Source organism: Amphiprion ocellaris, chromosome 19 (assembly GCF_022539595.1).
Source record: "Amphiprion ocellaris isolate individual 3 ecotype Okinawa chromosome 19, ASM2253959v1, whole genome shotgun sequence".
In the NCBI taxonomy this organism is placed as follows: Eukaryota; Metazoa; Chordata; class Actinopteri; family Pomacentridae; genus Amphiprion; species Amphiprion ocellaris.
In genome coordinates, this window is record NC_072784.1 from 30,669,269 (window position 1) to 30,683,459 (window position 14,191).

The 14,191-nt window shown below is 40.7% G+C and overlaps 1 protein-coding gene across 5 annotated transcripts in view; it reads left to right on the forward strand.

Moving 5' to 3' along the window:
- LOC111576155 (septin-9-like) overlaps positions 1–14,191 on the forward strand; it is a 103,541-nt gene that overhangs the window by 74,841 nt on the left and 14,509 nt on the right. For all 5 annotated transcript variants that reach the window (XM_023281701.3, XM_023281704.3, XM_023281702.3 and 2 more), the window contains one exon: positions 13,072–13,278. In XM_023281701.3, coding sequence (XP_023137469.1) covers positions 13,072–13,278 — 207 coding nt within the window. The remainder of the gene's footprint in view (positions 1–13,071; positions 13,279–14,191) is intronic.

Genomic DNA, 14,191 nt, shown 5'->3' on the forward strand with positions numbered 1-14,191 from the left:
CACAATTTCACTCACTTTGGGCTCATGTTTCACTGCAACATTAAGTCCTGCACCTCTATGGGAACAGAACAACCATAACTGGAAGCAGACAGAACTTAATGTCTTCTGTGCAGTGTGATAAAGTAGTAAAAATAGGGGAGAAAGAAAGACTTTATTTGCTTCCTCATACAAAAAAAATGCTATCAACATGTGCAACATTTTGTGTAACACTTAACGCAGGAGGACATGACGGCTCTACATGCCATAGATGTTTTACTGCTTACATATTTCTTTGTTCGTATCTGCTTTGTGAACACACAGCCTGCAGTTCAACCAGGTCAGCCGAAAAGTCCCTGAATTTTTGTCACATAACTGTTAGTTGCAGCTGAGTCATTCATGTTTTCATGGTTGCACTGAGGAGCAAAGAATTATAGATAAGAACAAAACTTTTTTCTTCTTTTATTACAAATTTATTAATGATACATATGGTGATTCTTTTTTTTTAAAGTTCCCAGTTTAAAGCTAGATTTGGTGATTTCTCCTGATTGAACAGCAAGTCGCAGATGAGTAGTTCAAGGACTTTTCGGAAAGTTAGAAACCCAAAGAATTTTTCCATTTTTTTTCTATCTTTGATTGCTCATAAACATAAAAAAATGATGTCAACATTTGCAACATTTTGTGCAACAGTTAACACAGGAGGACATGTTGGCTCTGCATACTATGGATGTTTTCCTGCTTACATATTTCTTTGTTTTCATAACCCTCTGTGAACACACGGCCTGCAGTTCAACCCAGGTCAGCCGAAAAGTCCCTGAATTGTTGTCACATAACTGTTAGTCGCAGCTGAGTCATTCATGTTTTCATGGTTGCACTGAGGAGCAAGGAATTATAGATAGAGCAAACTTTTTTTGTTGCAAATTTATAAAGGAGACATATCAAATACAGCGATTTTAAAAAAAATCACAATTTAAAGCTTAGATTTGGTTCTTTTTCCTGATGGAACAGCAAGTCACAGATGAGTAGTTCAAGGACTGTCGGAAAGTTGGAAATCCCAAAATTTTTTCGGTTTTTAAAGTCTCTGGTTCTGATGAATGGTGTAATTTTCCAGATATTTTAAAGACAACCTACTGCTGAGTTCAGGGGTTCAGAGCATTAAAGTCAGCAAAGCATTAAAGTAAAACTGCATGTTTCTACATCCAGTATTGATAGGGCATATCTGATATTTAATATTAGTTATTTAAAAAGCTTTCTTATTTAAAGTTCCACGCCTGCCATGAGTCCTACTGACAGCTCATCTCTGATTATGATAATTCTACGTTTTATAAAAAGCTGAGAGTTCATTTTATGTGCTGCTGTGTGTCGACACATCACCGCATTCAGAAGTGTGTTTTGTATCCTGTGACTGTTGTGTCTGAGGTGAGGCATGTGTGAGGACAGAGGTCAGATTCCTGAAGCCCCCCGACCCTGCAGACCCACGCCTGCTGTCAGCCAACCATCTCACTGATACACTTTGACCTGCTTTCTGAGATAAAGAACTTCACCGACTCACTGCTGCAGCCCGGCTAACGGCTTTAACGGCTGTGAGCACCTAGTGGCTAGTCGCTAGCTAATTCAGCCTCTTTGCAAAGAGAAAATGGGCAGCTTCCTGATGCATTTGTGTCAACACACTCAGGGGTTAATGTTTAGACGTTTCCTTAGGGTCGAATATTTTTTTATTCCAAGACATAAAAAGTCACTTATGTGAGGAATGCTGTGCTGCGGTGGAATTGTTTTCTCTAATTGCAGATGTTTAGTTAGAAATTAAATAAATGAGCCTTGGGTTGGTTCGTCAGTCCATAAAGTTAAGTGCACTTGCATGCACACATTGGTGAATGCGTTCGTTTTATAATATATGGATGAAACGTCGCAAAATAGACTTTGTTGCAGCTGACGGGCCTTCTTTCTTTTTCTTGCTCGGTGTCGGAGGAGCCTAGAAAGACAACAGCTCTCTTGTGCACCACCGCATTGTGGAGACCGAACACATTCCTCTGGCAGTCTAGACAAACCTGTGGGCTTCTACTGTCATTACAGCAATTTACATTTCTCAGCTGTCGAAAAAGTAGCGCTGCTGCTCGCTGTTCTTGCACTGACATGGACGCAGCTTGGACTTTGAATCCTGAAAGTAACAAAGATGTGTCATTGGTTGTAGCCGAGGGATCTTGTCACACGTGCTGATAGAAGCATGCATTAAAATGTTGTAAAGTATGCAAATCAAATGCATTACATATGTGCAGAATAGAAGAATGAATACTGGGGCTGGGACTTAAACGTGTTAATTTTGATGAATTAATTACAGAAAAAACTGAAATAGCACTCAGAGAGCGCAGTACTCCACCAAGGCTGCACATTCCCCCATATGGCATAGTCAGAAATGCAGCGTTTTTTGTTTTTTGTTTTTTTTAGAAATGCAGCATTTGTTTATTAGTTATTGATCAGAAATCACAGCATAGAATGTGTCCATTTAATATAAATGTACCCACAAACAAAATGACCTTGCACTAAACATAGGCGTGTGTTCTGCATGTGTACGTTATGGACGGATATCGAATTGCGTGACCTAAATATGTAGCCGACGACAGGAATTGGTGGGACTCAGAAACACACCCACAATTTAATCAGTTGTTCCTTGTATCATTTCCAACGGATCAGGAGTAATAACGCGTATAAAAAAAAAAACCACATTTAATTGCACCTGTCTCAGTTCCCTAATTTCTGCCACACCAGTAATGCTGATGCACACTCCAGCCCAGTAGGTGGCGCTAATGAACCTGAAGTCTGTTTTCCAGCCATGAAGATCCACAGGACGAATTCTCAGCACACAAGAAAGTTTGGTGAACAGTGAAGGAAGAGAAGACACACTTGAGCTTGTTGGATGGAAAGTTTTCTTTTAGAAATTGGCCGAGGGCAGTTTGGATAAAAGCCTGGTTGTGTGCAAATTGTACAACAAACAGTTTTCTGATCACTGCAGCACTTCAAGCCGACGGTATCACCTCAATGCAAAACATTCCCTCTTTTTATGGTGATTTGAAGTTTTTGTGGTGTTTTTAATTCTTTTTGTTATAATTGTGTGTGTTTTTATGGTGGCTTTTGCGTGTTTTGGGGCTGATTTTGAACCTTTTGTGGTTAGTTGGCTTCTTTTCATGCTCATTTTGTATTTTTTGTGTGGAGATTTTGAATCTTTTTGTGATTATCTTGCCTCTGCTTTGGCCCATTTCACTTCTTTTTGTGGTGACTTAGTGTTTCTTTTTTTGGTGATTTATGTCTTTACGAGGTGATTTTAAACCTCTTTGTTGTTAATTTGCACATTTTTGGCTCATTTTGCACGTTATTGTAGTTATTTTGTGTCCTTTTTTGGTGATTTTGACTTTTTGTGGTGCTTTTGATTCTTTTTGTTGGAATTTTGTGTCTTTTTGTGGCGGCTTTTGCATGTTGTTGTGGGGTTTTTTGCATTTTTTTGAACCTTTCTGTGGTTATTTGGTTTCTTTTCATGCTCATTTTGCAGTTTTTTGTGGTTTTGCAGCAAAGAGTTTTATGTTGAACGCAGCACTTCAGGCCAAAGGTATCACCTCAATGCAAAACATGTCGCTGTTAGCACCAGAGCTACCGTTAGCTACGACAGTCCAGGTACCGGCAAACGATGTAGCCATCCCATAATAGACCACTTTTCAAGACATTAAAAGTACTTGAAATTACAAACAGTCTTAAATTGTTGAATATAATCACTATAATTGCACTTCGCAGTAATCTGTGAATGTAGGAGACAGATGAAAAATGCAGATAAATAGAAATTAAACATTTTTGTTGTTTAAGTTCACGTATATGTCTATTCATCAATTCAGTCATCAACCAAAATTTATTTGAGTTGAAAAACTTTGCTTATTGAGTCAAATATTGATATTTAATTAATGATGAAACCTCTAGTTAATTAGATATTTTTTTAATGGCGGCCCACCACTAATTAATCCACATGCTGGACACTATCCAGGGACAGGTAGGTGACATGAAGAGCTCGCTGGACCCTGCAGGGGTCAGAGGGCACATTTCTCCTGAGACCTGAATGACGAGGACTCTGGGAACCCGGCCTCGCTGCACAAACACTCCCACTTCAGTAACACAACAGAGCGTGTTTGCGCTGCCACCACGCCAGTTTCCCCCTTTTATTAAGGGATTCGCTGTCAGAGGGTGGGAAAATCTGTGTGTGTGTGTGTGTGTGCGTGCGTGCGTGCGTGCGTGCGTGCGTGCGTGCGTGCGTGCGTGCGTGCGTGCGTGCGTGCGTGCGTGCGTGCGTGCGTGCGTGCGTGTGTGTGTGTAGGTGTGTGTGTGTGTGTGTGTGTGTGTGTGTTTGTCCGTTGTAAACCCCTGTGGTCGGGGTTGTCAGATTGATTCTGTGCTGGAGGGCAGCTGGATGCATTTTATTCCTTCTACACAAGTTTCTCCACTGTCTCTTGAATCGTCTCTTCCTCTTACGGGAAATCGGCTACAAAAACGCCAGTTCTAGAAGCACTGGAAAGGCAGCGACTTCTTGGATTTTATCTGGCTAAAATAACGTTTGCAGCAGCCCACACACTTCTCAAGAAGCATCCAGCTCGCTATCAAAACAAATGTGGATCTGTCAGGATGAGACTCTACTGCAAACCTTCTCTGTCCTGCCGGGGAATGTAAATGCAAGAGCAGAAAGAGCAGATGTTTTAATGCAGGGTCCATAAAAAGATTTTAGTCTAGAGCACAGATCTAAAATCCCATTAACTGGATTAGTTGACTAATGTGTGTTTGACAAGGAGCTCCATACAAACGGATAAAATGCACGAGTTCAGATCATCTTCTGACTGGGAGAGATTGTGCCGAGTAGAGAAACTGTCAAAATAAGTAAATAAATTGAAAACAAACAGCTATATTATGTAAAATTGCACAATCAGTATAGCTCAGTTAACTTTTAGCAACCAGAATAAGTTAGAATATATAGAATTAGTTAAAATTATGAAGGTGTAAAATCGCACTTGGGTCATTCCAGAACTGGAGGACATTTTACGTCCCACCCATCAAATTTCTAATAATCCATGTACAAAATACTAAAACATGCAGTTGTTGTGTAAATGTTCTTGTCCTGAGACCAAATCTAAAAAAACTAGGAGAAAAGAATGTTTGAAAGTATTTTAAAATAACAAATAAGTCTGGAGTTCCCCCAAAAATGCCATTTTTCTTTCAGTTGATCTTTTTAATCTATATTTTGACTAGTCTTAGATGTGGATGTGTTTGCAGATTGTTATTCAATGGTTCTTCTTGCAGTGGAGTGTCCTAGTAAAGAAAACAAACTGCACCACAGAGTTGTAAAAGCATCTAAAAAAAGCAACAGATTTTGCAGATCACAGTTTCAAGGATCCATCGAGTGAATCGCTGTTTGAGATAACAAACACTCTTCCCTCGCTCCAAGTTTCCAAACCCTTTCTCTCTCTGGATTCCTCTCCTGTGATTCATGTCAGTTTGTTCAGAGGGTCAAACCACTGGTTAGTCATGAGGGGGCTAACCTCAGAGCAGCTCTTTTCCAACCTAAACTGGGAACGCCACCTCTGACCTGCTCACCACGCTGTCAAGATCAACACCGTGGACAGCTGGGCCACGGCTCGGCGGTTTTCACCACACCGCCACTAAACACACACGACAGATTCACAGTTTTCTTCAGTCCTTCGTTGTTTCAGCGTCTCCTGAAGAGACTGCAGTGAAGGGGGACATGTTTAGCTGGTTTCACATGTATTTACATCCTGGTTTGGAGGCCTGTGTGCAGTTAGTGAGGAACGCCCCGGGCCCAAAAGTGGAATAAATCACGAACTCTACTGTCCACACTCGTGTTTTTTTCGTTCCTTTTTCCTCCTCCTCCTCCATTCTTCATGCCTTCCTCTGAACTCCTTCCCCTGACCTTATCTGTATTACCTCCTGTCACTCAACGGCCGTCTTCCTTTTGCTTCTTCTCTTTATCTCGTGCTTCCCACACTGCTGCCCTTCTTTCACCACACTTCTTCCTCCTCCCTGCTCTTGTTTCTCCTCTCAGAAATGCTTTGTGGTGTTTGAGCAGCCTGCAGGCCATATTTACAAAAAAGCAAAGCAATCCGATACCGCTGGAAGCAAGAAAAAAAAGTATTCTTTAGTGCCTGTAATTGAAAACAGCATCACAGCAAGTCCAGTGAGTCATTCTCTGCTTTCCAATTGCTAAAATTAATTTCACTTTCTAACAGACTTAAAGGAAACACACTATTCATGCCACAACTGGAGCTGATACAGGGGAAAACCATTTTAAAAACTAGAGCTGTGGGAAAACTACGTGTCGTTGAGTTTGTTTCTTAAGAATTTCTCCACAACATGGAAGACTTCGGCCTAAATAACAGTTCTAAAGTATGATCACATAATTATTTAACATTCATAAAGTGCGTATGTGTGTTTGGTGCACAGAAATACAAACCAGTGAAGAACAACCACAAATTGCAGAATTGAATTGTTGTAGCTCCAGTCTGAGAGTTTAAAGCACTTCTAAACATGACATTTAAGGAAGCTGTTCATGTTTTAGCTCAGTCAACACTGAACAAAGTTAAGGACTATGGTAATCTAGGATTCCATTCTTATGCACAACTATACAATTCATGTGTCTGTCCAGTGTCTGACTGTGCTTCTGGGAACATACAAGTTATAATACAGAGCATCATAGAGCGGTTCAATCATTGCTGGGAGTCCATCAATTTACTTTAGTTTTGGCCATTAGTGGAGATACGGGATGGGAACCTCCAAACATCAGATATACAGTACTGTTCAAAAGTTTAGGGTCACTTAGAAATGCCCTTATTTTGAAAGAAATGCAGTTTTTTCAATGAAGATAACATTAAATGAATGATAAATCCAGTCTAGACATTATTAATGTGGTAAATGACTATTCTAGCTGGAAACAGCTGATTTTCACGGCTGAAATCGTGAAAGAATTTGTGGTAGAAATCACGACAACATAGAGTGCGTCTATTTAATATAGATGTAACCACAAACAAAATGACCTTTCCTGAGCTCAGGCATGTGTTCTGCATGTGTACGTTATGTATGGATACTGAATCACGTGACCTAAATATGTAGCGGGCAGCAGGAATTGATGGGACTCAGAAACACCCCCACAATTTAATCAGTTGTTCCTGGTATCATTCAGCTGCATCACTGCCAAAATCTAATCACTTGGTCCTTGTGTCATTTCTGACCTTCCCTGAAAATTTCATCCAAATCCGTTTGTCTGTTTTTGAGTAATGTTGCTAACAGACAGACAGACACAGATCATCACATGACTCCATGAATTACAAACTTATCGTCTTATAAAGGATAGATACAGAGTGGAATCTTATGTGAATTATAATTTAAGCCAAAGTCAGAGATCCCTGTGGGCTCAGTTTCACTCAGGAACCGTTAGCTTTAGAGACCGGGGGGGTTTAATGCTGCTTCAGAGAACGACAGACTGGTTGCTGTGGAATTTAGGTGAAGCTGAGAATGAGGTTCATTTGATGTTTTACTGTCCTGTATATGCAGATGTGAGGGAGGTGCTTTTCAGTAAGATGTCCTCTGTTTATTTTGATTTCCTTTGGTTGGATGACCATGAAAAACTGGAGTTACGTTTGTGCCGTCTGTTACATCCCTATTTAACCTGACATAAACGGGTACTTTTGCATTGGGTCACTGCGTTTGGTACATTTGGGGTGACGTCCACCAGCTTGTAAACCACCGGGATCAGGCTTTTTACTGGTGGAGGTCAGATGTTTTAAAAATTTATAGGACTCTGGTCGAACCGGCTGCCTCCAGACACCTGTGTTTACTGGTTAGAATCCATTACAGGTCTGCAGCATGTTGCGAGAACAAATGGTCGGCGTGTCCAGATGTCGGGTCACTCTGAAGTCCTGGACTCGCTGTGAAAACAACCAGATTCACTCAAAGCTTCACATTCTTGTATCGCTGCATTCTGGGATCTGTAGTTTTACTGATGACAGAACCGAAGGAGTTTACTACCTGTAATGAAAGAGATTTGTTTTCTTCGCTGGGTTTCCCACAGTTTGTCTGTTTGCCAAGTTGTTTACAGCCCTGAGAAAATTGGTGGTTTTGCATTCACAAAGGACAGTCAAAGCTTTGAAGAGCCTCGCTGCTTCTCTCTGGGAAACCGGCGAGTTACCAGCTATACTGCTCTCCCTGTCCCCTCCCGGATTCAGTGTTTTTCCAGCTACACAGGGAGATCGGTGTGTATTTACTGCTTTTTAAACAGGACAGACAGCTTGTTGATACAATAAATGTGGTCAGCATTGTTCTCTGAAATGAGACACTTATTTCAGGAAGTCCTTGTATGAAATGCAGGGGCTGTAACTGCATGTGCACACAACAAATGGAAATCCAGAGCAGAGAAAACTGTCAGGAGCACATCATATATCAAAGAAATCCAGATGAAAATTGGTTTGGATTATTTGTCTGAGAACAGTATGTAAGTTTGGACACTGAGAATATGAATTATTTTGGATTGTATCGGTAAATATACCTAGAATAAGTGATTATTTCCATTATTTATACATTATTGTAGTACTTTATGCTTCTACTTTACCATATATCACTTTCTACCCTCCTGCATTTATTTGACATCTTTAGTTACTTATAAGATGAAGACTTTACACAATGGATAACAGAACAGCTCATTGTTAACGATCAATCCAGTGGTTTCCAGTATGTTTGGCCTCCGATGTAAAAGTCTGAGCTCCACCAAACTGTGATCTTTCCCTCTGAACACACGGCTTAATTCCAATAAATGTTCAAATGATCTGGATTAGTGGAAAAAGTCCACAAACTGAAAGCAGATTTGTGTATCAGAACTTCATTTTTTCTTCTTTCTGCTGCCATTAATCTGACAAAGCCTCTGATTTATCTACTGTCTGTTTGTAAAACTGCAGCTCAGACCAGCTCCTCCTGCTACTGACACACTTTAATGATCTAATGACGTCATTTATACAATAATACATCAGTCACAGGAACCAAACCAGCACTTTAACTCTTAAACTACCTTTTGCTGCCTTTATTTCTGTGCTTTAACTTGAGCAGGACTTTAATTTGTTGTGGAGCATTTTTGCATTTATGTCTTGGTACTTTTATTTTCCAGCATATTCATAGAGGAAAAAAAATAATTACAAAGCAGAACAGAATACACAAACTCTCAACTAATAGATGGTAATTCATACTCGTTTTTTAAGTAAGTCTTTCAGATATTTTCTCGACAAAGTCTGCATGATTTACAGCAAAGTCTTTTCATATTTTTTTGTTTGTCTTTCAGTACATAAATTATTATTTCGAGTGGAAGGTTTGACTTTATTTGTCCTATCTAGTGTGTAATATTTGGTCTTTTTAGCATTTAAAAAGCTGAGGTTTGTCAATATTTGTTCCTTTTTTATTAGAGTTCAGTTCTTTTGGAAACAGACCAAACTTAATGAAATTCGTTTTGAAATAATCTTCTCACATTTAGCTCTGATGTCTTCCCAAAATGTTGTAATCTTTCTGCACTGCCTCTGTGCATTTAGTGCATTTATTTGGTATGTTTTTATTGAGCTGATTTAGCTTTGCAGGAGTTACTTCACTGTTCTGGTGCTTTAACTTAAGTAAAGGGTGCTGATGAGCTGTTATCTCTAAGAAAACATAAGATTTCCACATCTACAGATACAGTAAATCCTCAAGAGGAAGTAGCTGCAGCAATAGAAAGCTGCAGATTAGTATATTCTCAGTTTATTAATCATCAAGGCGGTTATATTTTAGTGTTTTGCTGCTGTTTAAAGATATGTGAGGCTGATACTGTCTCGTTTTACGTCCATTTCCTTTGATGCTTTGTTGGTTTTGAGCCTTTGGTGAAGCTACCCTCTGGTCTGTTTTTACAGCACATAACTGTCACAAAGGCACTAGCGGAGCAGAAAGAAGAGGGATTGATATCGACGGTGTCACTCAGAGGATGAAAGGTTGTGTGAGGTGTGAGATAGCCCGAAGAAATGTGGCACAAATGTAACGTTCGAACTGAAAGCCAGATGTGCAGCAGCAGGGAGGAAGCGAAAGGAGAGAGACAATGGATAAGATGCAGAGGGGAAACTGATGACAGAGCATCGGCCAGAGGAGGGAGGAAAGGGTGAGGTTGAGAGAAAGAGAGCAGCAGAGCAGAGGTTTTGGGGAGGTGGAGGGCAGAGAGTCGTGGTAAGTTGCTGACTGACTGCTGGAACAGGATGGGGAAGTGGTGAAGGAGGCCAGGAGAGCTGCTTCCATAGGTGGGTCTCAATGACACATGGATGGACACAATGGAGCGCATTATAGCAGAAACTAGTTTTCACTTTCAGCTGCTGTGTTTTTCTTTTTTTCCATTAATCAAAGTAGTGCCAGTTTGAAGTGCGTGGACTGATTTAACCCTCTAGAGCCCAGCATAGCGTAGGTACTACGATTGCATATTCATTTTTGATAGGTGGTACATTTGAAACCAGATAAGACGAATCGATTTTTCTTTCTGCGTATAAAATCTGGCTAGTTGCACTCATATTTCACACATTCACTAGGTCTCAGAGCACTTTTTCTTTCCAGTAATGGGTTTGTAAAAATACACAATAAAGAGCACATATCAAAAATCTTCATAAACCAGACGGATATTGTGCAACGTTTTTATAAATTTGAGGGATACAGCTATGCTATTTCAGTGTTTTGAAATATATGTGAAAAAAACAAAAATTATTTAATTTTTTTATATTTATTGCACTTTTAAGCAATTTATCGTAGTAGTTAAGACATAAGTCAATACATATTATTAAAACTTGGGATATAAGGGTTACATTGATGTAAAGCAAATAAAAATGCTCAAAAAATTGCGCTACAGTCTGTAGAAATGTAAGAACACGTCGTGGTGGACTGGCACAATGGTAAAGGGTTAATCTGCCGAGCGATATGAGCCGACTGGCATGCCGTCTGGACTTCTTCTCCTCCCAGTGTTTGCTGTTAAGTCCTCGGTGGGCGGTCTGAGTATATGTTCATGTTCGCATGTCCATGTGTGCAGCTCCAGGTCAGCTGTGTGATCAAACGGAGGAGCGAGTGAGGTCATGTTTAAATGCACAAACTCAGGCATGTACTGTGTGTTTTGTGTGTGAGAGTGGATCAGGTTTCAGCCTCGGCGGTCTCCCTCTTCTTGCCTCTCACATTAACAGGACAGTAACACGACACGATGCAGAGCGAGGAAGGCAGCAGGGAGGCAGCAGGGAGGCCTGGAGAGGGGCAGCAGGGAGGCAGCAGGGAGGCAGCAGGGAGGCCTGGAGAGGGGCAGCAGCTCCACCAACATACAGACACAAACACTGCAGAGTAAATTCTTCACCTGGTCCACTCACTTTCTGCATACCTCAGTGAGCACACTGCAGGTTGAATATTTGTCTTGTGATTAGACACGTATGCAGGACATTAAGCTAATCATTGGTATAAAACAAACTGCAGAGGCGGCCTCCTGCCAAGTCCAGAGTGCTTTAGTACCATCGAGTATATTTTCTAATAGTTTTCTGATGAGTCAAGAGCCTGTGTTGGCAGGAGACCAGTTGTTCCCTCTGTTTCAGAGTCAGGATGGGTTTTTAGCCACGCTAGCATTTAGTTCCAGACTAAAACATAACGTATTAAATGGAGCAGCTGTAAATTTTGTGCAGACGTTTATGTTTCCCAGAGGGTGGATTCTAATGACTTGTGTGATTCTCTGACATTTACCCCGGTGCCACCTTTAGATTGACATTTTGGGATTTTACTGAAATATATCTTGACTGTTGCACGGATTAAATTTTGTCCAGATATTAATGGTGCAGAAGCAATGATGAAAGGTCAAAATATCCTCTACTCTTATCTTTTAATGTGAACATTCTTAAATTATCAAATTTTCAGATGAATTGTGAAAAAAGCATGTTTGGTCGGGACACAGTTTCACACCTTGGAAGAGGAACTTATTCTGTAAATAGAAGACAGCATGACAGAGAAAGAATATAAATCACTACTTCAAGTCAGAACTTCCCTCTCTAATTTATCCCAACCCTAACGGGTAGAGGCAGATCGTCACTCTACCTGAGCCTGGTACTGCCGAAGGTTTATTCCCACAGAGTTTGCACTAGATAGATAGATAGATGGATAGATGGATAGATAGATAGATGGATAGATAGATAGATGGATAGATAGATAGATAGATAGATACTTTATTAATCCTGAGGGAAATTCAAGAAAAGCAGTCCCCCACTACCAGAAATTATGCAGTCGAGATTCCCACATTTTGGGAATCTGCAGGGATCATCTTACTATGTGGTGAGCCGTGAGACAACTCAAGTTGTAAATTGGTGCTGCAAAAATAAAACTGAATTGAAACTAAAGAGAAAAAATGCATGCAGGATGCAGAGATTTGTGAGTTGTTGCCTTTAGTCTTGAGTTAAAAGAACAGGCTCTGTATCCAGGCAGCCATGTGAGTTCAACCAAGTCTGTGGAGAAAATCGTGATTCTGCACCAAAACATTGTCATTGGAGCTTTTGGCCAAACCAAACTCCTGCAAAACTCAGTTCATTCCCATCAACCGCAGGAACACTGTATAAACATTTTATGGGCTTCGTTAGCATATTGATGTTAGCATTTTTGCTAATAGCACAGCCTCACAGTGCTGCTTGCATGGCTTCTTAAAAATTGTGGTGGTTGTTTGATTAACAAGTAGGTGACTAAACCAATGTTTCCTGTTTGATTTCATTCCAAAAGCACCTAAAAAGCTGCTGAGGCAAAATGTGATTTTCATGCATCAGGAAGATTAAGTTAAGTTGTTGTCTTATCAGTGTTTCCTCTGAGTTCTTGCTAATTGTGGATGTTTTAACCTCTCTTGACTGCTTCCTCATCCTACTGGTTTTCCTCATTCTCAGTGTTGCTAATCAGACTTTTATCTGTCCCTTCTCTCCACCTTCCTTCCAGTCGTTCCTCTATATTACAAATCATTTCCAGTCAAACTCATCTGTCCCTCTCTGTGTGTCTAATCAGGACCTGAGGTGTTTCCCAGCTACAGCAGCATGTCTGAGGCGGTGGTGCCGGACGCTCTGGTGTCCCCAGCGGTGGGTGGTCTGTACGGGGAGAAGGCCGGCGGCCCCACGGCGGTGGACTTCAGCTACGTGGGCATCGATGCCATCCTGGAGCAGATGAGGAGGAAGGCCATGAAGCAGGGTTTCGAGCTCAACATTATGGTTGTGGGTAAGTAGAGGGAGTGTGTTCTCACAGAAATATGTCCAGGTTTAGCCTGTCAGATAGTGCAGCAGCAGAGAGGAAGTTCAGTTCAAAAAGCATGGTAGGTATTAGAAATATTCCTGCAACTTCTGCATGCTAATCCTTCAGCTGGAATGTGTGTGGGAGGAAGCCTCTCAGAACTGTTTGACATAAAACGCGACAAGGTGACCCATTTATCTATTGAACCGCTTGCACAAATGATTAGAAACTCCCCTCAGATGTCCCCTTCAACTTCTCATTCAGTCTCGCTGTACGCAGACGATACATTCATTTACTTGGCGACTGTTCCAGTTACCCTCCCCTATGTCTTAAAAATACAGAAAAAATTTGGATACCTTTGAGGATACAAAGTTAATTTATCAAAACTGCATTGATGCTGATTAACACAGACCAAAGTAAGGTGTCTCTAACCCCCAAATTAATGTAGTAAATGAGGTTCTCTATTTGGGTATAAAATGAGTACGTCCTTATCGCCAGTGACAAATTATTCTCTAATTCTATAAAAGATAGAAGAAGACATCAATAGATGGAGACAGCTGCCAGCATCAGTCCCAGGATGTATTTCAATCATCAAAATGAATATTTTAGCCCGCGTCAACTTTATCAGCTCAGTGATTCTACTTGCGCCCCCAGCTGGATATTGGCAAAAACTTGACTCCCTACTGCAGACTTCTGTTTGGAATGGAAGACGCCCCAACACAAAATGGTTAGATCTTCAATACAAAAAGCCAGATGGAGGAATGGTGTGTCTGAACTTCAAACTATATCACTGGGCTTTCAAATCAAAGAGTGTCAGTTACTGGATTGAGGAGGAAAAAGCATCTTCATGGAAAAACTTGGAACAAGAATTAATAGCACCAATAAGGTTAAAGGACTTTCT